Genomic DNA, 27,261 nt, shown 5'->3' with positions numbered 1-27,261 from the left:
GAGCATAATGAACTTAATTATTCTTTAATTGTGGTTTATTGTATTGGAAATGCTTCTTTTTAATAACCACTAAAGAAAAAACTTTCCAGCCTAAAACTTGAACCAATTGAATCGAGTAAAATAATGAATTATCACTTTTTAAGTTATTACTCAGACAAAAATTATTCTAAAAAAAAATGCTACTACAGTGGATAGTTTTAAGTTCAAAGTACACAACAAGAATTTAAAAGACATCCTTTTTACATTTTTTCTTCCTATTTTCTGGCACTTTATCCACCAAACTTTAAAATTAAAACTTAGACTCAGAATAAGGTTTCAGTAACTGGCATAAAGATAGTTACAGCAAATGATGCAAACGTGTTTCTTTATACTTAAATGTGAACCAAATGACCAGAAAAAATGGTCTGGATCAGTACTTTGAAAGCCTTAACACTGAATTACTAAAATAAGTTAGCAAACCAAGTATTTTTTTTAAATGTATCCACTTCCCTTTTCCCTCCTTATTCTTGAAATCTTGCAGAACCTCATATCCTATTACCATGTTCTGAAAGTCAGTTGCAATTGATACTTTAATTTAATCTGATTCTCAACTCGGCCAGTAAATAAAAGCCTCATCTCCTCTTCTTCTTTACAGGTGATGACCGACTTTCCCATTGTTTTGAAGGGTGGTTCTCACTCCTTCACCGTGCCTGAGCCACGTTCCAAAAACTCCAACAAACTGAAAAACCTGAGCCGATGTCACTTTTTAAAAAAATATTATTAAATAGGGGAGACAGTTTCTTAATCAGGGAAGAGCCCCACATCCACATTAAGGAGACGGGCTGTGCACATTGGAAGAAAAAGTCTTGGACATAGTTTTTTTTTTTTTTGTGCGCTGTTTTCATGACAGATGTCAATAATTTTTTCAATAAAGTGTATTTGAATGTAGTCATTGCCTGATTATCTTCATGGATGACTGCTTATGTCTGATGCTCTCCTTTTTTTGAGTTCACCTTCTGTTCTGTATGTCTATCTTTTTCTCTCATCATTGCTTTTCAATGTCAACTGGAGAGTGTAAATAATACCTTATGATTTTTACACACATTTTCTTTCAAATCATGCAAAGTGTGTGTGTGGGGGGGGGGGGGGGGGGAGCTAAAATATGTGGCCTGTATATTTCTAGATTTTCCAAATCTACTTGCAGGTGAGAGAAAAGCTCGGCTCTGTCAGTGCTGGAACAGAATATGTTTGTGAAATAAAGTCACGTCCAGCTGGGAAATCTGTTGTCAACATTAAGGAAACACATTTCCCCTCCATCACACAGTGTCATCAGAAAAATGTGAGACGTAGATACAGAAAGTAATGTGACCTGACTGTTTAAAGTCTTCCTGATTGTCAGACGGCTGGCACAGAGGAGGGAGGCAGCATTAGTTTTTTCCCTCCTTGTCTTTTCTGTTTTTTTGTCTAACAAACTGTGTAAAAGCTGTGATTTACTGCCAGAACTGCATGTTAGTTGTTTACTCCTGTCATAGATTATTTCACCTTTGTTGGAGGCTGCCTGGTGTTTTTCTTTGTTGCTGTCTTCCTGGATGCAGTAGGCTTTGTCCTCTTCTTCACTGGCATTTTCACTCCCCTCGACTTCTGAGATTTCTTTGTCTTCTCTGGGCCACTCCTTATGTTCCTCAGCCTGGTGTTGTAGATCTTCTGGTATCTTGAAAACCTCGAGCTACCAGTGGAAGACCTCTTACATCACTGAGATTCTCCATTTGTGTCATAATTAGAAGCACAAAGCAGATTTCTGGGTGGTGATGTTGGACCATGGAATCGGCGCTGAAGCTTCAGGTGCAGATCTTCACATTTAAAGCATTGTGTAGTCGAGAATAATTTTCCTTTAATAAAGATCTCTATACTCTGCAGGGTGGAAATTCAGAGCTTCATCACAATCTCATGGGTGGATATTTGATTCACCAACAAAAGAGATGGAACCTTGACCTGAAAGTCTCCCTGTATGCTGAGCAGCTTAAACTCAGCAGCTGCACATCAGCATGTGAGACAGTCCCAAAGTAACATTAGCAAGAGAGACGAGACTAAAAGAAAAGTGCAAATCACAATGCTGTATGCTTTATTGTTGTGGTTGTGTTGCTTGTTTTACTTCACCTAACTTTGTTCTCATTTTGTTTCTTGTCATTTTGCATGTTTGTTTGTTTTTTTACGCTGTTTGGTTTCTTACATTAAGACAGTGACGTGACGTCTTATCATGTCCAGAGGGGGGTCACTTCGGTCCCCCACCCTCAATCCAGCCCCAGTCCCAGCAGGCTTAAACTACTACAGAAGAACAACTAGCAGCCAGTGTCAGAATGTACTTTACTGAAATATTGTTATAATGTACTTCAGCTTTATTTTTGTGTTGTGGCGATTTCTACTTTAACTAATTATTTTTTAATCCGTTAGTGCTCTATATCATTAACTTTAAAGGTTTAGATTATCATTTTGCAGATTTTAAAATATCCATCCATCCATTCGCTTCCGCTTCTCCTTTTCAGGGTCGCGGGGGGGCGCTGGAGCCTATCCCAGCTGTCATAGGGCGAGAGGCGGGGTACACCCTGAACAGGTCGCCAGTCTGTCGCAGGGCCAACACACAGGGACAGACAACCATTCACATTCACTCGCACATTCACACCTAGTGGCAATTTGGATTATCCAATTAACCTATCCCCACAAGCTGCATGTCTTTGGACGGTGGGAGGAAGCCGGAGTACCCGGAGGGAACCCACGCAGATTTTAAAATATAAATCCACTAATTGATGATAATGTGTTATTACAGATCAAACTATCCAAAAGAATCAAAGTAAATCAAATCCAGCTTAAAGTTTGATAAGTGTTACTCAATCAGTAATTATGATCCAGTAATCTAATATATATGATTCTGCATAAATAGTACTTTTAAATATTTTTGATGATAAAACTTTTGTGCTAATTAGGGACAATGGATTTGTTTCCAACAGTTATTCAATACATACTATGGTCAAACTCTTTATCGGTGCCACTTTTTGTGTAGTACATCTAAATGTGGGCACAGAGATGCACATGAGCCTGAAATTCATGCCCAGTGTTTTTGACACTATATTCATTTCTGATTAAATATTCAGATTTCTTGTGGGCCCATGTTTTTTGACCCCTGGAAAAATCCTGCAAGTAAGTGTTTGGGTGCACTGTGGTTGTGCTTATTCCAGCTCTTCTCTGATTCTCCGGTGTAACATGATTCTGTTTTGATTGTTTTGTTTCTGTTTTAAGTAGTGTTTTGTTTATTTCATCAAATTTTTGGGATGTTAAACGTGTTTCCTCACTCTGGCCTGGAAATCAGGAGACTGTCCTCTATTTGCACATTTCTACTTCATTTACATCCTGATGAGGTTATTCATGTTGCTCCTTTGTCCCTGCTGATTTCCTTCTAAGGCTTTTGCTCGTGATTAGTCTCTGTGGTGATTTTCTTGTTGTGAAATCTAAGAATTGGTCGCACAACCCATTTAACAGAAACCAGCCAAACTGGGTCTATTAGTTACTGGGGCAAGTGTGCTCTCATTTTACAAGAATTTGTTTGTGTGAGGAGAAAAGACAGGAACCATTTTTCAGTGATACATAGCCCCACACATATGCATCTTTACACATATGGTGGAGTCAAACTTTTGAACAGAGGTTGTTTAGAAATATGTAGGAATGAGGTACAACTTGTTTCTCTGTCATACACCTTATTAACAGTCTAAGCTTATCACCACAATAATCCCCAGGCTGACAACAACAATAGCGCTGCAACACTAAACTGTTATCAAGTACATGTGATGAAATGACATGTTGAACAAAATAATGGATTTCGAAATGAAGCTACAGCGCCTCGTTAAAGTCTTTGCACAATCCCCATTTCCAACTCATAATCTCTTTCGAGTATAGCTGTTGTTTTTCAAGGAGCAATCCCACGCAGTCATTCAGTCTCTCACAAGGGAAGTCTTTGGGAATGTGTCAGCATTTCATTACTAATTCATAACTTTAGCCTCGTTGCTCAAACAGGTCCAGGAAAATTACTTTGAGATGGTTGACATGTGATTCTAAGGTGTTGCAATCTCACTTTGTGTCTGTCTGTGTTCTTGTGTCTCTGGGGCTTCAGGTTCCACCTCACACCTAACATGCGTCTCAGTTACCTGTTGTCTGCCTGCTGAACAATGCCCGGCCAGCACCCACATGCAAACACACCTAAGTTTGGCCTGGGTCAACTGACACTGTTTGCCTCAGTGCAGTGGTGACAAAGGCTAAAGTGATTACGTTCTAACGTAGTGTTGTGTTGCAGTCAGGCATGCCAACAATTCATACCGTTCTCATATGATGTCGAGCAGTCTTGCAGTCCAAAGTCCAATAATGGCGTTTAATGGTACTTTTTTAAAACTATCCTCCAAATTTAAACTAAAACTTGCATCATCAGGGCCAGTGTTTCCCTCATTAGTGAGCTGAGACATTTTCAAATATGTGCTTTGACTTTTCATACTGTCCCAAGATATGCCATGTCTTTGTCTAGAGGCTCTTTCAGGAATCAGAAATCTGATATCCAATATTCAAAGAAAATTTCTTAAAAGATCTTCAGAAAGTCTGGAGATCTACTGATCAAGGCTGGTTTCAAATATTACAGGAAAGTCTGCTTCTGCAAAATACATAGAAATAAATGTTAGCTCTGGACTATGTGTTAGTAAGGGTAGTGTAGATGCTTGCTGTGCATCATTTCATTTTGATTTTAATTAGTGGTGGACATTTAAGTCAGCTGTATGACTGGACTTTTGTGTGGCAGAAAAAGGGAACCAAAGACAACATCTACCTATACTAATTTCACACTTATCCTGACTCTTATGTTACATTCAGTCCAATCTAACAATTTACATTATGAAGCTGGTCCTGTTTGACAGATTTGTCCCCACAGCACGAGCGACACACACACAGACACATTAGGGCAGGGGTGTCAAACTCAAATACACAGTGGGCCAAAATTCAAAACTGGAACAAAGTCGCGGGCTAACGTTAATATTTATTGAAATATATTTATTGAAATATATTTATTCCTCCAGATATAAGAATGAATCTTTTCTTATGGACTCAAACACGTTTTGCTGAAAAACTGAATATGGAACAAGCAAAGCTTAATACTAAACAATATATATATTAGCTGTATAATACCAGTAGGCCAGCTCTAATAGTAATTTGGTATGGCTTCACGGGCCAAATGTAATTAGGCTGCGGGCCAAATTTGGCCCGCGGGCCAGAGTTTGACACCTATGACCTAAGAGGTCAACCAAGTTTTGCTTCAGGTCAAGGTCATATTGATTGTTTTACAATTACTTTTCCATTTTCACTAGAATCATTATTACTGCTAGAATTTTTTCAGATTTTGATGTTTGGTGATGCATCATGAGCTAGATGAGCTGCTACATTGTTGCTGTTGCCAAACATTGTTGCCAAATTTGGCCCGCGGACCAGAGTTTGACACCTATGCATTAGAGGATGAGAACACACTTGGGTAGCAACAGTAAAACACAGACACAAGGACATAGAGACACAAAAACAGGCGCACACATTGAAATGATGTTTGCTGTTATTATAAGCGCTCTGCAATAAATCTCCCCCCAACTACCCACCCACAATGCAACTGCATTTCCCAGTTAATATTATTATTATATCTAATATTGTTCCTGGTCCACAGAAGTCCAAAAGCAGCCAGGTGTCTTGTGAAGTGTAAATCCAATTAAAATTTCAGAATTAGTCTTCTTCAAATAGTCGTACTCTTTAATGAATATTGCATTGCAGCTATTTCTTTACCAACTACAGCTGCTTGAATCCAATCAGTATAACCTGATATGAAAGTCCATTTTGCTGTACACATTCAAAATTCATTCCAAAAATTGTTCAGCTGTAAATTAACCCCTGGCTCCAGGACCTAATTTATCAAAGTTTCTCTTTCACTGCATTGGTGCAGGGTCCTCAATACGTTAATGAGGTTCTACATCACTAGAAAATACTTCATTAGTCTGGATTCTGTGTAAAGAAAGAAGAAAAAACCAAAGTGAAAAGTCAGTCATTAAAATGAAGGATTACACTATTTAACTTTCATCTGAACTCTTTACTGAGTTGTAAAATAAAGCTTGTTTGTAGAAGGTTTCTGTTTGTTTCTCCTTTTTTATAACTACAGTAGTTACAAAGCAGTCTTTACTGTCAGTTTACACCTATGCTACTTTTTACAATGATTCTATTGCAAACTATTTAGTGCTTTCTAAAACATGCTATTAGCAAAGATTGAAGATTAATAAATCAGTTACTACTTTAAAAATCACTCATGATAATATTAATAAAAAGTAACCTTTGTGCATAAGATGTGTTGATATAGACTGAGCCGAGAACATCCTCATCTTTCCCTTTACAGATGCACAGAAACAAACTGGTCTTAGTATTTGGGGGGATAAATATTTCAGTACACTGATTAATATTGCACTTCCAGACCTATAGTCATATAGAGGATTTCTACGCCTTGTATGAATCTACCTACCTGCTCTCTTTTATACAGCTGATAAGCTGATATGATTAAGAGATATACAGGCGTACACTTCCTGAGCACTCATCATATAAAGACGCCTCAGATGTTGCAGCATCACCATATAAATCCAGCAGGTGGCAGCACTTGACTTATGTTACACTACCTGCTGTGACTGATACCCCATACACATGTAGCAAAATATATCACATGTGTACATATAATAATAATAATAATAATAATTATTATTATTATTATTATTATTATTATTATTATTATTAATGGATTGCATTTATATGGATTGCATATAGCGCTCAAAAACGCTGTACAATTCCACTGTTCATTCACTCTCACATTCACACACTGGTGGAGGCAGCTACATTTGTAGCCACAGCTGCCACAATTCATTGTTGGTTGAATTTTTACCAGATCACAAACATAAAAACCTAATTCTGGTGAAAATGAAGACACATGAACCATTTTACACTTTAAAATTTAAGGATGTACATTGCAGGACAACTTAAGGTGATGCATATGTTCATCAGTTTAGTCAGTATGTTGTGATTATGAGCCAAAACTTTGTCCTTATACAATTATTTCTTGTGGCATTAATCTGGTTGATGAAAATGCCACTAATAAAGTTTAGCTGACATTAGCACTCCAAACAAATGTCAATCCAATATCACCTCTAAAATCCAAAAAGCCTAATTCAATTCACTTCCATTTGGTTTTATAAAACCCATAAAAACAGAAGACTTGTACTCTGAGCAAGCATTTGGCAACAGTGGAAAAGAAAAACTCAATTGTTGCCAAAGTTGAGGTATCAAAACAGTAATGCACAAACGTGTGACGTCTGCATCACCTTTTCCCCCTAGAAAGTTCCCTGACTGGAGTCCTTGGAAATAAAAGTTCTGTGGTAGAAATAAAGCAAATTAAACGTGTTAATTCAAATTTATTCTGCTAGCCTACTTTCTTCACCTCACACATTTGGAAAGGAACCATCAGTGCTTAAAGGTAGGTACGTTTTAACCTTTAAAGCAAGGTTTGCTCCTATTTAGAAGGTTTAAAGGAAGGCCTTCCATATATCAGCTAGACGGTGATAAACCACATATTGCATCTAGTTCAATAGCATGGTTTCCTCGTAGAATCTGGGTCCTGATCTGCCCGGAGTCCAAATAAAAATATCTGGCCCATCATGAAACCGAAAATAAGGCAAAGCAGACACTGTTAAGACTGTTAAGAAGCTACCAGCAACTGGTCTCGTCAGTTCCCAAACATTAGCGGACTACTGTTAGAATAATATATTTTTCTCACAAGTTTATACATATGACATGTTTTCTATTGTTTCTATTGTTCTATTGTGAATTAAATGTGTTTTGTCTTGTTTTGAATTTTACACAGAGTACCAGTATTTGGGGGCTGTAAATGGTGACGCCCATGCTGTTCCAATTCTTGTGGAAGGAATCGATTAATGTTGGCAACTTGATAATAAGAAGAGTATGTTAAGTCCTCCTTTAGCATAATCTGATCATAGTAAGAACCTGCTTTTTTACTTGAGGAACATTTCAAAACTTAGATCCATCGTGTCAACAAGTGAACTCGAGATGATCAAACATGCTTTTGTCTCTACAAGACTCGACTACTGTAACAGCCTGTTTACTTGTCTAAACAATAAAGGGCTAGCTTGTCTACAGGTTGTTCAAAACTCTGCAGCGACTCGAACAAGGGAGCTCATATGACCCCTGTTCTAAAGTCGCTGCACTGGCTACCAATCAGATTTAGTTTCCATTTTAAAATTGTAGTTTTAACTTTTAGAGCATTACAGGGACAAGTTATTATAGCTGATTGAGTCTAGCTTGGCTAACATCATTCTCATTTTGTTTGAAGACCCCAAGAAACCAGGTTAGCGTCAAGATCAGTGAGTTTTGGATCACCCGGTTGATCCTGAACCTTTTAAGCAGAAACATTGCTATTTTTTTTATTTCCACATACCAGTAAAAGAGTGGTTAAATCATAAATCTCTCAATTTACCCGCTCCCCTAATGTCTCAGCTTTCAAGAATGTGCTGTTTTGTTTTATCTGACATTATCAGAAATTTGTTTTCTGTTCTGTTCTTTTGTCTGTTTCTTGTCCCTTTGATTTTTTTATATATATGTATGGTCTGAATTTAATATATTTTGTGTTAAGTTCAAAGGTCTGAAAGCTTTGACTTTATGTCACATCTGGCTTTGAGAGGAAAGTATTTGTAGGTTGAAAATCTATAGCTCCAAATGTTACTCATGAACCTCGTGAACGGTGCATTACTCCTGGATGTAGCTCAGTTCAAACTGATTACGTCATTGTGAAAGAACACGTGTAGCGTGGTGCATGGCCTTTCTCAGGGCAGTACATTTTTTTGAATATTGATGACATCTCAAAGAACGTGCACATGCTAGCATCAGAAGTCTAACAGCTTGTGGTGCTAGGCCCCTGCCTAAACCAGTCTACTTCTGTGGCAGTGTCTACACAGAATGAGTGGTTTTACATGCATTATTTAACATGATCTTCATGTACAGACTCTGTCCTCACAGCGTGGTAGCTGCTGTACTACAGTTAGTAAACTAAGCTGATGCACAGAAACCCTGGTCTGGTAAATTACTGCATGGAACTGGAATTATGCAGCAATAAATGTAACCAAGTCTTTACTGCTTTTTAAAAAATCTCCTATGTGTAGAATATGTGTCTACTTTTTATTATTATCTTTACCATTTCCCATTCTGATTAATATAAGATATAAGAACAGGAAAGACAGATGATTTAAGTAATTTGGACTGTGGCACAGCTGTTGGCGCCAGATCAACTGCGCTACTGGGACTTTCCAGCACAATCATCTCTTGGGTGTACAGAGAATTGTCTTCTAAAGAGAAAAAACCCATTAACTGACACTTCTCTAGGAGAAAATACCTTGTAGATACTAAGTCCAAGGGCAGTTGCCAGACTACTTCTAGCTGATAGATGACAACAGTAATTCAATTAACTACTAAATTAAACCAAGGCAAGCAGAAAAGCATCCATTAATCCACAACTTGTAAAACCAACATCAGCAGAAGACCACACCTAGCAACACTCCTGTCAGCCCTAAGAACAGGAATCTGAGGCTACAGTTCACAGAGACTCTCCATAATTGAACAGAAGACTGGAAAAATGTTGTCTGATTTGATAAGTCTCAACTGCTACTGAAGCATGGATTTACCCTGCCTGAACCATTGTGTATATCAGTGGTTGAGGAAATGGTGTGGAGAAGATTTTTCGTGGAATGTTTTGAGCCCCTTAGTACCAAATGAGTATTGTTTTAATGCCACAGTCTATCCAATTATTGTTGCTGACTATTCATTCTTTTATTTCCACAGTGTACCCATCTGTTGATGGCCTCCAGCAGATAATACATCATGTCACAAATGATCTCCAACTGGGTCTTAAACATGACTTTGAATTCACTGTACTTAAATGGCCTCTACATTCACCAAATCACAATCCAAACATCAACTTGGAGGAACAGGATACATTCTAAAATACATTCTAGTATTTTATTTACCAATTATTTAGGACTAATTCGTAGGTGTGTCTCTGTGTTGCACCTGTATATCCCAAAAAGTTGATTCTGTTCATCTGGATGTAGCGTTTTCAGTGGGACAAACGTGACTTCTTCAGTGCCAGCTGACTGCAGGTTTCCACAACCTTATAAACAGTACATTTGCACAATGACTGAAACTAGAACACTGAATGAACAATGGGCTGTGAGGTCAGTTCCTTGATCATTAATATGCAAATTGAGACCACTGAGTTCTCACTGGCCTGTAGGTGTTGTCACTTGGATGAGTGACGAAATGTTTCTCCCACATCGAGATGAACAGAATCAACCTTTCAGGATTTACTTACCTGGATGAGAGAACATGCACAAGACATTGCACCTGTATAGTTTATGTATGCAACTAGTTAATCAAGTGTACTGATAACTTAGCATTAAATGCTCTTGTCATAACATGCTGACTTTTGGCTCCAGAAAGACAAATCTTGGCAGCCAAAGCAAGACTCTCGTTTTTGGCCAGGTGAACAATGTATAAATAGATTAGATAGTTAGTGCACAATTGACTAAGAAAAAAAAAACAAATAAAAAAATAGTAATTTGGCGTCAAATGTGTTATTCTGGATTTATGAATGTGAGATTTCGGAAGGCAGAAAGTTTAGTATTAAATATAAAACACTGTCTTCATTAGGTTCTGTTAGTTTATAAAATATAAATAAAGTCGAACATTGGACATTTTTGGGACACAGCTTGTACATTAAACTCCCCTCCTGCGCCGCATTTTCCCTCTCTCCGTCCATCTGCGTGTCAGCCTGCGCCGCAACCGAGCCCTATTTTATACGGCTATTTTTATTATTGTTGTCATTGGTAAACGCCACGCTTCTGTCCATAAAACCTGCTTTCCTATTGGTTGAAAGGATTGTCTGTCACACTACTTCCGTCCGTTTGGCCGTTTTTGATTGGTCGGTACGCCTTTTTTTTTCTCTTCATCACGGCGGTGGGTCGGAGCCGCTGTGTCCCCGGGCTGGCACGTTCCTAGCTAAATTCTCCACAGTATAAAATTGGGTTCCCCTCTATTTCACAACCCGTCCCCCTAAAAAAATAATTGGTTCCCTGCAACTGTTTATATATTTGCGCTTAAGACAGATTTCTAAATCCCCTTCAGATATCTTAGAAGATGGCGGTGGTAAGCGGGATGTCAGGGTTGGCGGTAGCCCGGCTGGAGGGCCGAGAATTCGAGTATCTCATGAAGAAAAAGTCCGTGACCATCGGCCGGAACTCTTCGCAGGGCTCCGTGGACGTCAGCATGGGACACTCCAGCTTCATCTCCCGCCGGCACCTAGAAATATTTACCGCAGGAGAAGATGGCACCGGCACGGGGGAATTCTACCTCCGATGCCTTGGAAAAAACGGGGTGTTTGTTGATGGGGTGTTCCAGAGAAGAGGGGCTCCACCTTTACAGCTTCCGCGAATGTAAGATTGATATTCCCAGTTTGCTTAAAGTGCGGGGAAAATCGAGTTATTTCTGGAATCGTGTGTTGTTGTTTTGTTGTCCCGCTGCGGTGTTGCACGTGCTGTGACAAGCAACACTAAGCTGGTACGTGCAGCTCGTGCGTGTGTGTGTGTGACCAAAGGAAAAAATGGTCAACCGACACGCAGATATGCACGTTAATGGCAGAGGTAACTACTGGAAGCGCATTGAACCCGACTCATAACCGCTGATTATTTATTGCTGGTTTATTCGGCTTGTGTTTAGCGAGCTGCTTACGTCAGTGAGACGTCAGATAGTCATAATTCAGCTAAGAATCGGTGCGTCATGTGGATGCTCGTATTCTACTTCATTGTTGCTTTTGTTTATATGTATCACGTGTTTTGAATATGCCTAATCACAGAGAGGCTTGGCACAACCTAAAATGTGATAACCTTCATAGTGCTGGCTTGTACTAATAGCTGTGTATGAAACATCAAAATGGCCGAATTATAGTAGAATTACGTTGGAATTTAACAAAGCGAAAAAATTCTTGTTTGGGGCTATAACCCTCAACAGCTGTCTCTCCCGACATTTCAGTTACACAGGCTAACTATTAAGCTTGCGTGGGTGGTGTTTCTGACATAATACAGAACAGGCTACAGTATTTTCCCTCACAATAAAAGGCTGGTAAAGAGTTATTATACACTAGTTTTACTCAGTGTTTCAGCGCCAGGTGCAAAAAGTTTGCACCGAAGTTAAGTAATTGCTTGACTTCATGTTCCCAACCTTTGCTCTGTCATTATTTGTCTCAGTGCTGCTCATGTGCTTACATTAAAAACAAATCTATAGGATGAATGTAACCACGCACTGGAAGCTATTCATGTTAGACATGAGCTGTTACATAATGGAGGATGTCCCTATTTAAACAGTGTGAAACTGAATCACAGTAGTTGGACCTCCTTGGCCTGCTTGTCACCAGCTGGTCTGAACAGTAACATTGTAATAAGCACTTGATTGACTGGCAGAATTATTACACACATTTAAATAGTATAATAGTTTTTTGGTTCTTTTCTCCGTCTCTTAGGTGTTGTTTCCGCTTTCCCAGCACAAGTATAAAAATAACGTTCACAGCCCTGTCCAATGACAAGAAAGAGCCAAGGAACGTGCCAGAATCACCGATCAAGCCTGTCCAGCCCCAGATTTCCCCCCTGACCATCAACATTCCTGACAACATTGCACACCTCATGAGCCCGCTGCCTTCACCTACTGGAACCATCAGGTAGGACTGCTCGGTTGTATGTAAGCAGATTAGAAAACTGTGGCTTTTTTCCCCATCTCAAATCAAGACACATTTTAAATATCTTTCACAGTGCAGCAAATTCTTGCCCATCAAGTCCACGTGGGGCAGGACTGTCCAGCTACAGGACATCTCGCATTCTGACCTCCGATCTTATAGGAGACAGCTCCCAATCAGAAAACGACAAGGAGGCCTCAGGTGAAGACAGTCCAAAGGTGAGAGGAAATAGATAATGTGAACAGGGCAAGAAGGGGCGAGTGCTTACAGTTAGTCTATCTGCTTGATTTTGAAATGGATTCAGACTAAATGTCTGAGAAGAACTGTGCGTGATGAAGGCAGCAGACTTCAGAGAGGTCTCAGTGGATTTGAGGACTTTGAATATCACTGTTACTCATTGAAGTCTAAAAATTGCCCAATGTTTGCAGTAGCAGCATAGACTTTAGAGTACAAACCCTCTGTGTCCGTGTGCATGTGTGTGCTTCTGACACACACTTCCTGTGTAATAAACTTCACTTTGTCTCCTGCAGGATGACTCCAAACCTCCATATTCATATGCACAGCTAATAGTTCAAGCTATCACCATGGCTCCGGACAAACAGCTAACACTGAACGGAATATACACCCACATCACCAAGAACTATCCCTACTACAGAACAGCAGACAAAGGCTGGCAGGTCAGTTTGGTTATAATACTGATAATACTAGTAATAATGGTATGCTTGGGATTGAATAGTAATACAAACTTGAATTGGTAACAGTTTTTATTTAATCTAATTATTGGCTGAAGAGCTTCATAAACTTATTTATTCACCATTCCAGCAAAACCACTGTAGTTCAGAATAGTTAGAAATGAAATACAAGGGTTTAAGTTAAAACAGAATACATTTATGTAATTGTGAGGTACACATGGATAGTCTGTCTCCCACCGCATGACCCAGTGATGGAGGACCAGATGCAGTAGGGAAGCATCCCTGTTTGTCGTGGAGAGTGAGCCCCATTATTGAGCTTCCACATATCAGTCACTCAAGATTGCAGCCAATTATTTTCCTTTCTCAGCATTGGTAAGCGTGGGTAGTTTGTCTGACATTCAGTTAGGGTGTGCAAGTGCATGAGTGTTATACCAGATCTTATCTTTGGTTCACCAAGGGGCTACATGTTTTCACCACTTTTGGCATTCTGAAAATTTGTTCATAACCTGTGCTAGCTTGAGTTATTAATAAAATTAAATTTAAATTTGAAATGATTAACCTGCATAGAATAAACAAAAAACAGCTTTTGCTTAATCATCAAGCAAAATATTCTAAACAACAAAATAACTGTATTGTTCTATACTTGTGCATCATAAAGTGAAACTGGAGCTGAGCTTTCATTTCAGCAGACATTTATTATTAGATTATTCACTGTTCACAGCTTCACCATGGTGTGAGGATGTTTTTCTTCTAAACCATTTGAGTTCTGGATGAATCTCAGGAGGTCACTGTTGGAAATTGTGTGTGATAAATTAGGGCAGCTATTTTTCGTTTGTTGAAATAAGAACGAAATGGGGATGAAACACAGAGGGGAAAACACACTTTCACACTTTGTCTTACTGTGTTCTCGTTTAATTCGGAGGGTCTGCCATAAAGTCCACTTTTACCACGTGCTTTAGCTGTGGAGTACTTGACCCTATAGTATGAAGCGAGTTCAACATACCTGGGTATCGTTCCTATCTGGAACCTACTCTTATTACCTGTGTAATCACATGAAAGATGGTCTTGGCAGGATCTAACCAATCGAAAGGGGGCATTTCACAAATCATATGACTTTCTTCCACAGATAATAGTCCCTATGAGCAGTGGTCCCCAACCCCCGGGCCTTGGACCGGTACCGGTCTGTGAGTCGTTTGGTGCCGGGCCGCGAGAGTTGAGGCTCAGGTGTGAAATGTTTAGTTTTCAGGGTTTTTATCAGTTTTCAGCGTTATTTTGTTATCGTTTTTATCGTTAACTCAGTTTTCCTGGGTCTTTTCACTGTGTTATGAATAAATCTTCTTTTTTTCAGTACCGGTACTAGTTTTATTTTGTTGTATTTATCCGCGACACCTTAAAGGCCGGTCCGTGAAAATATTGTCGGGCATAAACCGGTCCGTGGTGCAAAAAAGGTTGGGGACCGCTGCCTATGAGTACCACCTACTTCAGAGAGATTGTCAAATGGTGATTAAAAATCCATAACGAACATAAAAAAAAATACACCGGTAAAATGCAGCACTCCTGTGAAAAGGACACATGATTAATAATGGCAGAAAATCTGGCGATTTAGTGCACAGAGGAGGAAAATAAACATTTTAATTCCAGTTAATTATTTTATTGCTGTTCGTGCTCTGTGTTGCTGTTTCTTAATAATGTGACACCTGCACATTAGAGCTCTGAACTGTTAAACTGGATCCATTTAAACAGTAAAGCTTACGGTCCCAAGTCTTCTAGTACCTGCAGTTTCAGTGTTAGACAGACTTGGGAGTGGATTAGAATAAAGTATAATAACATGTATACATTTTCTAAATCGTGAAATTAATGCCCACATATCCATGACTATCTGATGCATAGCTGCCGCTTCATTCAGTGGTTTCACTAAGATCTAGCTTAACAAGCTGCATATACACAATATAGACATCTGAACTTCATTATTTTATTGTATTTGTATTATTCTACCCCCATAAGGTTTGTAAATGGAAAGGGCCATCGTTTTAATGTAATTATCTAGCAGGATCTGTTATTCTTATTTCCAGGTCCACAAAACATCTTATCTGGCTTCATCTTACTCTCTAGTATCTCCTCTGTCAAACCAACCCTCCGTCACTACATCCACGAATCTTCTCTGTGGTCGTCCTCTTTTCCTTCTGCCTCCATTTTCAACATCCTTTGTCCAGTATATTCACTATCCCTCCTCTGCACATGCTAAATACAGCTCAGCCTTGTCTCTCCAGTTGTTTCCTCCAAACCACTCAACCTGAGCTGTCTGCCTGAAGTATTCATTTCTAATCTCGTCCATTCTGGTCATTCCCAGTGAAAATCGTAATATCTGCAGCTCTGCCACCTCCAACAGTTCCTTGGTCTTTTTGTTAGTGTCTTCATCTGAAACCATACATCATAGTGGTTTTCACTTCCCTTTCACTTTTGCTGCGATCCTTCATTCACAAATCATACCTGCCTGCACTCTCCTTCACCTGTCTTCTGCATTGTCTGTTTCTTTGGATGGTTGATCAAAGGTATGAAACCCCTTTGTCTGCATTGCTTCTGCTCTTTGCACGTTCACATTTCCACCTGTGTAGCTCATTCACATCCCTTCTAGTGACTTTTCACTACAGATAACGATGTCATCTGCAAACTATAGTCTCAATTGACTCTAGTCTATAGTCAATTGAGACTCCTGCCTCCTCCTTATCTGTTTATCTATTCTCATCATCTGTCTATTACCATTGATAACAGAAAAGGGCTCAGAGCTGATCCCTGATGTTGTCCTCATACGTGTCTTGTACCACCCTGTGTACTTTTCAGCCACCTCCAACTTCCTCATGTAGTACCACAGTTCCTCTCTTGAAACCCTATCATATGCTTTCTCTAGATCCACAAAGACACAATGTAACTTATTCTGGCGTTCTGTGTGCTTCTCTATCAGCACTCTCAAAGCCAACCTTGCATCTGTAGTTTACTTTCTTAGCTTAAAGCTGTACTTCTGCTCACTCTTCGCACCTAGTTTCAGCATCTCTTTCCCATAGCTTAACGGCTCAGCTTTATCTCAACTTCCCTCTCTCTTAGAGGGAAGTTGACTTGGCAGAGCTGCATACCTCCACAGTTGTGCCATCTGGACCAACTGCTTTCCCACTCTTTGTCCTCTTTCTAACTGCCCTCACTTCCTCTTTACCGCTACACACTCTCTGATTCATTAACTTTGCTCGATCTGTCCTCCTCTCTCTCATTTTCTCCATTCATGAGCTCCACAAAGTTCTCTTTACGTCTTCACTTGTTAATTACATTTACATCTCATTCCATTTGTATCCCTAATCATCCCAGTCTGCTGCACATCCTTTCCAGCTGTATCTCTCTGCCTAGCCAGTACCTGCCTTTTGTCCTTCCTTAGTCTCCAGACTCACATACAAATAACAGAAGGCCTTTTGCTTTCTCTTTGCCGTACACCTGTCTACTTTCTTCATCTAGTAGTTCTGTTTGATTCAGTTTCAAATATTTCTTGTTTTAGGGCCTCAGTTAATTATTTGAAATGCTGTTTTAGATCATTTTCAAATCCCAACTTTTTCTCACTGGCTCCCCCTCACAAAAGGAAAGTTTGAACAGCATTTGGGTATGGCTCTCAATGGAAAACTCTCTCTTTAACATTACAATCACAAATAGAAAACAGCTCCCTGTAACAGAGTGACTTTACTAAATCACTTCACTGCAAAGTAAAGGGGAAAAATTATATATTCTCAGCAATGTGTACATTTTAAAAAGTGAAATATATCCCTTTTTAAAATGTACGCATTGCTGAGAATCCCAGCAAACCTTGTGTAACTGTTGGGGAGTGGAAGCAGTGTTCAATACAACCAATGACCTGATGCCCCAGGCGAAGTTAGATGGCCAGCTGTTAGCTCATTCAGGCCAGTGACGGTGTTTCCACTAATCACAGTTGGTAAGTGAACCTGTAAACTGGGTGAAGCAAACGCTGACTAATAAATGGTTTCTGTTTTGTTTTTGGTGTGTTGTTGGGGGCTGCAGAAATAAAGAGATGTTGCCGACTGATGTCGCGGGTTGAGGATTTGTAAAATGTGCTTATGAGCATGTGTGTTATAAGATTTAGCCGAGATTTAGCATGGGTTTCCCTGACAACAAGGTTGAGAACATCAGTGAAGTTCATGCTATCAGCAGTATAGTCAGTAGCGTTTTTGATGCGGGCGACGCGGGCGGTTGCCCGGGACGGCATCGTGGTGGGGGGAGGCATCACGGGCATCGGCAAAAAAAAAAATTGCTCGTACTCATGCTGCCCCGACATCAGCCAGCGCATATTGGGAATGGTACAGGCACCGATCGGTTTTCTATCGCCCATTTGCTGGGAGTAAGGACGCCCTTCGTTTGCGAGGTGCGCCTGCTGCTTGCAGCACAGGGAGGAGAGGGCGGGGCGGCGGGGGATTCTCTGGCTGGCTGGAGCAGCGTCTAATAACCAACTCGCAAAATAAAACAAAACAACAAAAATGAAAACACCAGACATCCTGATACAGACTTATAATTTGCACCGATGTTTTTTTTGAAATTCTACACACGAAAACTGAGCGCGAGAGCCCTCGGTGCGCCTGCTCGCTGCTGAAGTCAAAGTAAACTTTATTGTCATCTCCGCTACATACAGTCCAGTATATAGAGAGACGAGACGACGAGGCTCCAGTTACAGCAGTGCAAGTAAACAAACAATATATATAAGAACAGTAAGAAAATAAATATACGCTTTAGGACTCGGGGTAAAGGGATCAATAACAATTTAAAATTTATAATTTACAGTTTGATGATTTAAAGTTTCACACACAACCCGTCGAAAGGGGAGGGGGGGCTGGCTGCTTCCAAATAGAGCACATTTCATTCATAATGTTGTAAATTATGTATTCATGATTTGAATCCTGGGTTGTGTGAAATCCCAGAAATAAACCTTAGACAAAGTGAATCTGTGAACTAAGGTGTAGGTCTAGTAGGTCATGTTGTGGTGATCCTCGAGTTGAGGGATGGGTGTTCATACTGGAGTGCAAAATTAAAACCAATGGAAGATGGACAAGAAAAGTTCAAAGCCATCAGGTGCTCAGTTTAGAAAAAAGAGAAAAGAAGAGGAGGAGAAACAAGCAAAAGATGCAGGTAAGCAGACGTGTCATTGGATAACGGCAGGTCATCCTGAAACAATCAGAATCAGAATACTTTATTAATCCCTAAAGAAATTATGTGTGTTACAGTTGCTCCAAAAAGAAATGGTAAAAATAGTAACAGTAACAGACTAAACTCCAAACAATACATTGTGTTACAGATTTTAATATTAATTAGTCACTGTCAATTGTTGATTTGTCCTGTTCTCATTGTGTGACGAATTGTGCTGGCTGTTTGGTAGCTGTTTGCATACTATGCATCAATGCATACTCTCTCTCTTCATATGTGTGTGTGTGTGTTTCTTTGGTGAATTTCGACAACAGTTTTATGTTAATGTACAATCCTTAATATGTTTTGTGGGGGGGCGCCAGAGGGAGTGTTCGCCCGGGGAGCAAAACAGCCTACGACTGCCACTGAGTTCATGGTTGAGCTCAGCCTTTCCTTTCTAAAACACACGTGACAAAGGGCAAAGAGGCTGCACTATAACGTCACTGAATTAAGACCAAGTGAAAATCAAGGCTAACAACAGCTGTCCTCAATCTCCTGCACTGGTCAGACCAGCAACATGCAGGGGTGCATCTAAAAGGGAGGCAACGGGTGTCCTTCACTTAATGTAAATGTATTTTCACTGATGTTCAGTTCAATACAACACAGTACTCTTATACAAACAGTTACAAACGCTTCTTTTTATGTTGATGTGTCTTCCGCTGTTACCTGTCGTCTGCAGCATACTAGTGTGTTTTAATTAGCATTGAGAGCCGATGCTGCAGCTTTTCTGCTCAAACGTTACAAGACAATGAACTAGGAGGAACAATGAAGCGCTCATACAGAGTATGGCTGTGTCCTCAGTGTTAATGAACACGAGAGGCAGGTTTTGGGGTTTTTTGTATTGTGTTGTCTAAAGCTGAAAGTACACCTCTGATTTCTATTGTATGAAGATGCCCCAGTTGATTTAATACATGGTTTTATTCAATCTAATTTATGCTCTGAACTTTGACTGAGTGACTTTTTTTTTTTCATTGACAGGATGCAGGATTTAACAGTAAAATGCTGATATTTACACACATGGGTGAGGTTTGACAAATGTGCCTCAAAGTGACTAAAACTGTGTTACTGTCGCAATAAAATGGAAAATCTAATTGCAGTTTACACCAAGCTAAAACCATCCTGTACAACAACATGGGCGTGTTATGTATCAAACATGGATACCCCAACAAAATCTTTATTTTAATTAAAGTTCTTAATTTTATTTAATTTTGATTCTGTAGAATTCGATTCGCCACAACCTGTCTCTGAACCGGTATTTCATCAAAGTGGCTCGGTCTCAGGAAGAGCCAGGTAAAGGCTCATTCTGGAGGATCGACCCCGCCTCTGAAGGCAAGCTGATAGAACAAGCCTTCAGGAAGCGCAGGCCCAGGGGTGTGCCCTGCTTCAGGACCCCTGTGGGGCCACTGTCCTCCAGGTAAAGCATCTTGATGCTACGCATACATGACTGTAAAAAGTTTCCTGTACAGTTATATCGTGTGTTTTTTATGGCTGGGATGAAAACTGTACTTTACTTTTCACTTTTCCAGGAGTGCTCCAGCTTCTCCAAACCACACTGGGGCACTGTCAGCCCACTCTAGTGGGGTCCAGACCCCAGACAGCCTGTCCAGAGAGGGCTCCCCAGTCCCCATGGAGCCAGAGCCAACTCCACCACCAGCCCCAACCCAAGCCACAACAATCCAGCCCAAACTCGCCGTCATCCAAGAGGCCCGCTTTGCACAGAACTCCCCAGGTAAAACATTGGGTTTAGGTTTTTGTCCTTTTTATGAACCATATAACATCTAGTGTGTGCAGAGGGATCACATGTGGGCCTTAACAGATGCATTCACATTTTTCAGTTTTTCGTGACAAAAAAGAGAGCAGTACCACCACTACCCCATATTAAACCCTTTTCTGTGACAGTGTACAGTGTTTGTGTGCTCCTGCACGTCTTTATCTGAGTGAATGACATCTGCTTGAACCTTTATCACACCGTTTGACAGGCTCCCCTCTCAGCAATCAGCCAGTATTGATCGCCGTGCAGCGCCAGATGCCTCAAACGACCATGAAGCCTGTGACCTATGCCATGGCCACACCAGCCATTGTTACGACTACAGTTAGCTCTGCCCCTGTCATGCAGACTGTGCATGTTGTTCACCAGATCCCAGCTGTCACCATGGCAACTGTTGGTGGACAGCCTGCTTCTGCAGTGAGCAGCGAACCTCAGGAGAATGGAAGCGGAGAGCACAAGGAGATCAAAGGTGGTGCTCTTTTTGTTGTTGTTTTGGTTTGTTTTTGATGCTACGAGCATGTGTAATTGTTGATATTTTTGTGTGCAGTAAAAGTGGAGCCGGTCCCATCCATTACAGCCTCCTCCATAGGTGGAGTCAGTCGTATCATCCAGAGCTCTCAAGCTGCTCCTCTGACTACGGTTACCATCGTGCAACAAGCTCCGCTCGGGCAGCACCAACTCCCAATAAAGGCCATCACACAGAATGGGACCCATCTGGTCCCCATTAGTACTGCCGCTAGCGCAGGTGAGTCGGACACACACAGTCAAACCAGCACTTCATTAATAAAGGCCAGTATTGAAATACTGGGCGCTAATAAACCTACAGCATGGTGGAAGTGAAGGTTTGAACTAGAAACCAGGTGAAAATAGGAATAAAGGCCTGATCTACCATTAGTCCTCGTATCTGAGTGCTTCTTCCACCATATCTGAGACTGACTGGTAACTTTTTCTTAACAAATAACCTGGCTGAGAGCAGGCTATGTTCAGAGCTTTGGTTTAAACAAATTCTTTTATGGTCAGCGTGTGTCTGTGTTGGACAAATACATTTTATATGTGCAAGTTGTTAAGCTGTACCTCAAGCACCACTGTGCATTCACTGGAATTCATGTAATCAGTTTGTGATGATGAAAAGGTGTATATGTTTATACTTGATGGTCTACCAGTAAGTCTCATTTTAAATTGCTGGAATTGCAGGTAGTAGGATACAGATTAGAAAATTGCTTAGTTGTATTTGGAGGCAATTTGTTACCAAGGATAGCTATTCAATCAATTCAATTGATTTCTCTTTGATCTGCCACCAAACAAAAGCAGTTTTCCACCTCTCCTTTATTAGGCTTTAGGAGAATAACCTTCATAACATTCACCTTCAATTATTTTAAAAAGCTCTGTGCACTAAATCCACTATTTCTTTCCAGGTAGTTTATAGGTTGTTGATGATGTTTATCATCATTTTATCATGCTGATCTGATACTGTCTGATTGGAATAAGACGCACTCATCTGGATCATTTGTTCGGAGAAGAATAATCACATGACAGTAAGCCCAAAGCAAAAAGCCCAGCTTAACAGAGAAAGTTAATCACCATCATTAACAACTACTTCTGTAGTTATGCCACTGAGATTTCAATCATCTCAGCCTGTACTGGAGAAACATGCATAGTAGAAACGATTGCAGCAATCCTCCCTGTAAAGTAAATGATCAGATTGATTTTTGGTCTATATTGATACCAATGGTATACAAAGATCTCTGCTAATTATGGTGCTCGTAAGTAGAATTGGACCAAAAGTTATTATATGAACATGCTGACTCAAAAACAACAGATTCACACTTGTTCCATTTGAAGTAAATGATCTCATGTTTGAGCACCTTGCTGTATATATTGCAATCGTAGTGATGTAAACCTTTTGTAGCCAGAAGATGGAGATGCTATGTTGAGGTGCATCTCCAAACATTGCCATATAACCTAGCTTCGATGGTCTACAGTCTCTCTTACCTTGTGACTAATGTGAGTCCACTTCAGTTTGACATGTTTTACAACCAACGTTACCCAGCAGGGTCATTTCTGTACCTCAAGTTACTTACAGGGGATCTGGATCTGGACTTTTGTGGCCATGTACTGCATGCCCAGCATAGACTAGATAAAAATTATTAGTAGTTGGTAGTTAGTCTAGCTAGTAAGCTGCATAACTGCTTTTCCCACCTTCTGGGCTTGTCAGAAGGTGGGTCCTTAATACTGTACCTCCAGTTGCTGTTGTACATGCCTGGCTTTTGTAATTGTCCGTGTGCTCTAGTGCACCTCAAAGACACGCATGTTGGGTTAATTGGTAACTCTTAATTAGCTACTGGATTTTTGCAGGGATGGCATCATGATAGATTTGTCAACATGCTTCCTGCCGGTCACCTCTCACTAGTTATTATGAAACTGTAACAATACTTTTCAACGATCTCACGGGAAGATTTTGTGACCATCCTGCATATAACAGTGAAAAAGTTAACTTTTAATTTTTCAACTAATTTTACCAATTGTAAGTTTTAACAAATGGCCTGTATTTATATAGCGCTTTTACTAGTCCCTAAGGACCCCAAAGCGCTTTACACATCCAGTCATTCACCCATTCACACACTGGTGATGGCAGCTACATTGTAGCCACAGCCGCCCTGGGGCGCACTGACAGAGGCGAGGCTGCCGGACACTGGCGCCACCGGGCCCTCTGACCACCACCAGTAAGCAACGGGTGAAGTGTCTTGCCCAAGGACACAACGACCGAGACTGTCCAAGCCAGGGCTTGAACCGAATAATCTTAAGTACTTAAGTGAGTACTTAAGATTATTTGTTCATTTTACAAATTATTTAGATAACTGCACTACAGATCGCGAGGTAAAGTATAGTTTAGAACCTATTAATAAAGAGACTACAACGAACAAGAGCTACCATCCAAAAAATGTAATTAATAGAAATCTAATTAATATAAATGGAGCATTATGGAATTAGTGGAAGTGGTTATAATAAATAAATAGCGCATTTACTGTGAAACAGGACATGAAACGATACACACATACAGGCTAATTATCATCATGGAGCTCTGCTCTCAAAGACTGACATAGATGTAACTCTGTCTGTGAAGCTGGGTTTAAGAAATAAGGCTTAAAGTTTTATAAACATGTTTAGCACCATGTTCTGTCAGCATGACGTCATGTGGTTGTTTAGTTAGTTGCAGCTAATAGGCTTACATTAGTTTATGTTAGCTAACCAGTGACAGAATCGATAACTGGGAGTAAAATAACGACACTAAAACTAAAAATTTGTTTGAATCGCTTTTGTGCTGCCCTAGGCTGCAACAATGAGCTTTATGTTAAAGCCGAGAACATACTGTCCACTGTCTGTGTCTCTAGCAGTAAGTGACTGTTAGCTGTAATGTTCAGGTTTGTAAAGCACTTTAGTGTTTGTTAACAGTCTGATTGGCCCAGGAGAAGAGGCTGTTTGTGAGTCTGGAGGTGGGGGACCTCACTGACCTGAGTCCCTGACCAGAGGGCAACAGGTCAAACAGGTGGTGGTAGTAATGGTTTTTTTTAAGACAGGAGGTGATGGCCTCCAGTGGTGGCAGAGGACAGCCAGTGATTTTTTTTTTTGGATTTTTTTTTTTTTTTGGGGGGGGGGGGGTAATTACCCGCTGCACAGCCTTCCTGTTCTCAATGGAGAGCTCTACTGAGGAGCGGTAGAAGGCCAGCAGCAGCTTCTGGTCCAGGTTGTCGTTCCTCGGGACACAGATGAAGTGCAGCTGCTGGTGGGCCTCCTTTAACAGGGTGATGATAAAGAAACCTGAAGGTGGAGACAGATTCCACCTGTTCTCACCTGTGGACCTGTCTGTGCCTCCTGAAGTCCATTATGAGTTCTTTTTGTTCATCAGAGATGAGCTGAACCATAGTGTTGTCATTGGCATACTTGACAAGGGCTGTGGGGGAGGGGTGGCTTCAAACCGAGCAGGTTTGAGGTCCTGCGAGTTTGAGGCTCCTGTCAGGAGTTATTACTAAACTAAAGTGAAGGATTGCTGCTACTGTGACAGTTTGCATAACTCTGGGGCGTTGATAAGCTGCTACTACTTGGGAAGTATTATTGTTATTATCATTATTATTAATAGCTCTGATCTTACCAGAGTACAAGAAACATTGGAAATTCATTCTTTGTCTTGGTCCTAGTTTGGATCATTTTCTCTCTGTGTAACTCTCTGAGCTTGACTCCTTCTAGAAGTGGTGATAAGAGTCGTCTTTCAGGAGCTTTTGCCATTGTTTGCTGTTCCATTTACCTTCCACATCAGTGTCAGTGCTCCTTCTGCCTCGATCATGTCTTCCTCTTCTCATTTTGGGTTCCAGCCAGTGTGAATGCTACATTTATTATTTGTACCACCTTGTGGTAGGAATTGGTATTGCATTTTTATTGTAGTGAAGTACAGTGCAGGCCTGTATTAACCAGAGCTGATATCTCCTCAGCATAGATGTTTTGGATGTTAAGTCCAGCAGTTGTTTCTTCACATTCTTGATGGCTTCAGTTTGTTTTGGAAGGACTATAACACTCCATATTGAACCTTCTTCATCTTCTCTTCTTTCCCACCAGCTGTTGCAAACCCTCTGCATCTCCTGGCAACTCACGCTTCAGCCTCAGCTTCCCTCCCCACTAAAAGGCAGAACGGAGAACTGCAAGACCAGCCTGAGACAAAGAGGGTGAAAATGGAGGAAGAAGGGGAGAACGAAGCAGCGGCTGCCAACCGCAACAACGGCACCACGGACAGAGCGGGAGAAGGAGGGGTCAGCGAGCAGGTCGGCGACAAGTAGCCCGCCCGCTCCCAACGGCTCCCATCTGCATCCTGACCCCTGCTCTCCTGTACGCATTGAGCCACACATCTGACCTGGTGTCATTATCTTACTCCAAGGTGCCAAAAAGCGAAGGACTACAGAATGTGCAAACTCTTCTCGACCTCTCCTCCATGTATTTCCGACCACGAAACGTGATGCAAAAACTAAAAGACCAAACCTAAAAATGGAATCGAGAGTTACTGACGACTGTAAATGCCCAATGTTTGAGACCCAGATGGCGAGAGGAAGCACAGAAAGGAAAAAAGATTTGAAAATCCACATTAAAGGAAAAAAAAGAGGCTTTTTCTTTTCTTTTCTTTTTTTCTTTTAGCAACAATGAGTCCCAAAACTCACCCAAAGAAGACAAGGAGTCTTATCCTGGTAGCATTACAGACAAGCGCTTAACTGTGTGTCAGATAGAAACAGCAAACAAGTGATCTCACCAGTAGTGTATTCCACAAGGGGAAGTGTGTGTATGTACGTGTGGACATTCCCATCTTCGGCAGCTAGCCTCCATGTCGACCTAGCTAACCCAGTTGTGAGTAGATATGCAGTATTCTGTTGTACAAGTGTATCTTTGGATATTTTGAGTCTTTCTCCATTTCCCGAGGCACAGATACTATCTAGTAATAAGATAACTAAAGCTATAAGTGGCGTCATTACATTATTTTTCTTTTTGTTTGTTTTTTTTTTAAATAATTTATTTTTTTTAATATTGCTGTTTTTGTATGTGGACTCTGTTCGGTGAAATGAATGTAGTCTCCGATTTTTTTCCTTTTATTGAAAACACTATGGAGTTAATGCCCGTTTTCTGCTCATTCATGCAAATGAAATTCCTTTTATCACTGTACATCTACAGAATTTTCATATTTTACAAATATCCTAAGAGTTAAAAATATATTCCCATGTGTATTTGACCGTATGCTTCATTGAGCTTGCATGTTATGGTTCTAGAAACAATGTACCTGAGCAGATTATCAGACTATGGAACTGAAGAAAATTTTGACTGGATCTACGCTGATTCTGACCAGTGCTGCACTTAACCTCTAGTTCTTTCTTCTTTTTTTCTTTTTTTTTTTTTAAATTGCATTTTTTAATTTGTATATTTCTAGTTTTCCTTTGTTTTGTTTTCCTGTCATTATTGGCTGTTTTTTGTTACCTTTGTGTTGAAGTTGGCAGTCTGTTGGCTGGATTCTTTTACTCCTTTCAGGCTACTAAAAAAAGTCTATTCAGATTGTATTCTATGTTACACAAAGAAAAGCAAGTGATAGGTGTTTGTTCTGCTTCAGTGGAAAAATGCTTTTTTTTATAAATTTATTTAAAACACAATCTCCTAGTTTGTATTTCTTTGAGTAAACGCCTTTTCTGCTGGGCAAATGATGCAAACTCACCGTCTCATTCTTTTAAATTTTTGATGGAACGATGGGGACATCTGGGGTGGAGGTGAGGCATGTTAAGTTTTGTTAAAGGATTCAGAAAGCATTCCTCACATTAAATTGTCCAAGAAGGCAGTGGAAATGTCCTTTTACAGTTTTCCTAAAGGAACAAACACACTGGCTCACACATTTCCAGTCTGAATGTGACATTTGTTTATAAAAAGGTGTACAGGTAAACTGGATCACCTGTAGAAACCCTTAAATTTACAGTTGGTTGAACTGTAAAGATATTTTAAGAAAATTCCAATCAGTCAACCGTAGCATTAAAATTTAGGACATTCTCTTAATTATGAATTGGATGCATTGAAATGTGATTAAAAGGAAGTTTAACAAAGTCACAGGTACAGTTGTTTCTGGTGTATTGATCCAGCGTAGGAGGGCTTGTTTTGGTAGTGCTTAGAGCTTTACACAG

General features: G+C 40.3%; 1 protein-coding gene across 1 annotated transcript; it reads left to right on the top strand.

The window, feature by feature from the left end:
• The first annotated feature begins 11,107 nt into the window (after positions 1 to 11,107).
• Positions 11,108 to 26,742, top strand: foxk2a (forkhead box K2a). Its single transcript, XM_006796929.2, has 9 exons — positions 11,108 to 11,582; positions 12,665 to 12,859; positions 12,951 to 13,092; positions 13,405 to 13,551; positions 20,016 to 20,209; positions 20,322 to 20,524; positions 20,775 to 21,032; positions 21,111 to 21,308; positions 25,175 to 26,742. The coding sequence occupies exons 1-9, from the start codon at positions 11,287 to 11,289 to the stop codon at positions 25,390 to 25,392; spliced, it is 1,851 nt and encodes a 616-aa protein (XP_006796992.1). The 5' UTR covers positions 11,108 to 11,286; the 3' UTR covers positions 25,393 to 26,742.
• The last annotated feature ends 519 nt before the right edge of the window (positions 26,743 to 27,261 follow it).

Source organism: Neolamprologus brichardi, chromosome 8 (assembly GCF_056152115.1).
Source record: "Neolamprologus brichardi isolate AB-2024 chromosome 8, ASM5615211v1, whole genome shotgun sequence".
NCBI classification, from domain to species: domain Eukaryota; kingdom Metazoa; phylum Chordata; class Actinopteri; order Cichliformes; family Cichlidae; genus Neolamprologus; species Neolamprologus brichardi.
Note: the sequence above shows the minus strand (reverse complement) of the source record. Positions and strands in the feature narration are given on the sequence as shown.

Excerpts from the sequence above, each read along its gene's own strand:
- foxk2a (XM_006796929.2), top strand. The coding sequence starts at position 11,287 with ATGGCGGTGGTAAGCGGGATGTCAGGGTTGGCGGTAGCCCGGCTGGAG. Across the intron at positions 11,583-12,664 it reads CCTTTACAGCTTCCGCGAAT|GTGTTGTTTCCGCTTTCCCA; the intron begins GTAAGATTGATA and ends TCCGTCTCTTAG. Across the intron at positions 13,093-13,404 it reads CAGGTGAAGACAGTCCAAAG|GATGACTCCAAACCTCCATA; the intron begins GTGAGAGGAAAT and ends TGTCTCCTGCAG.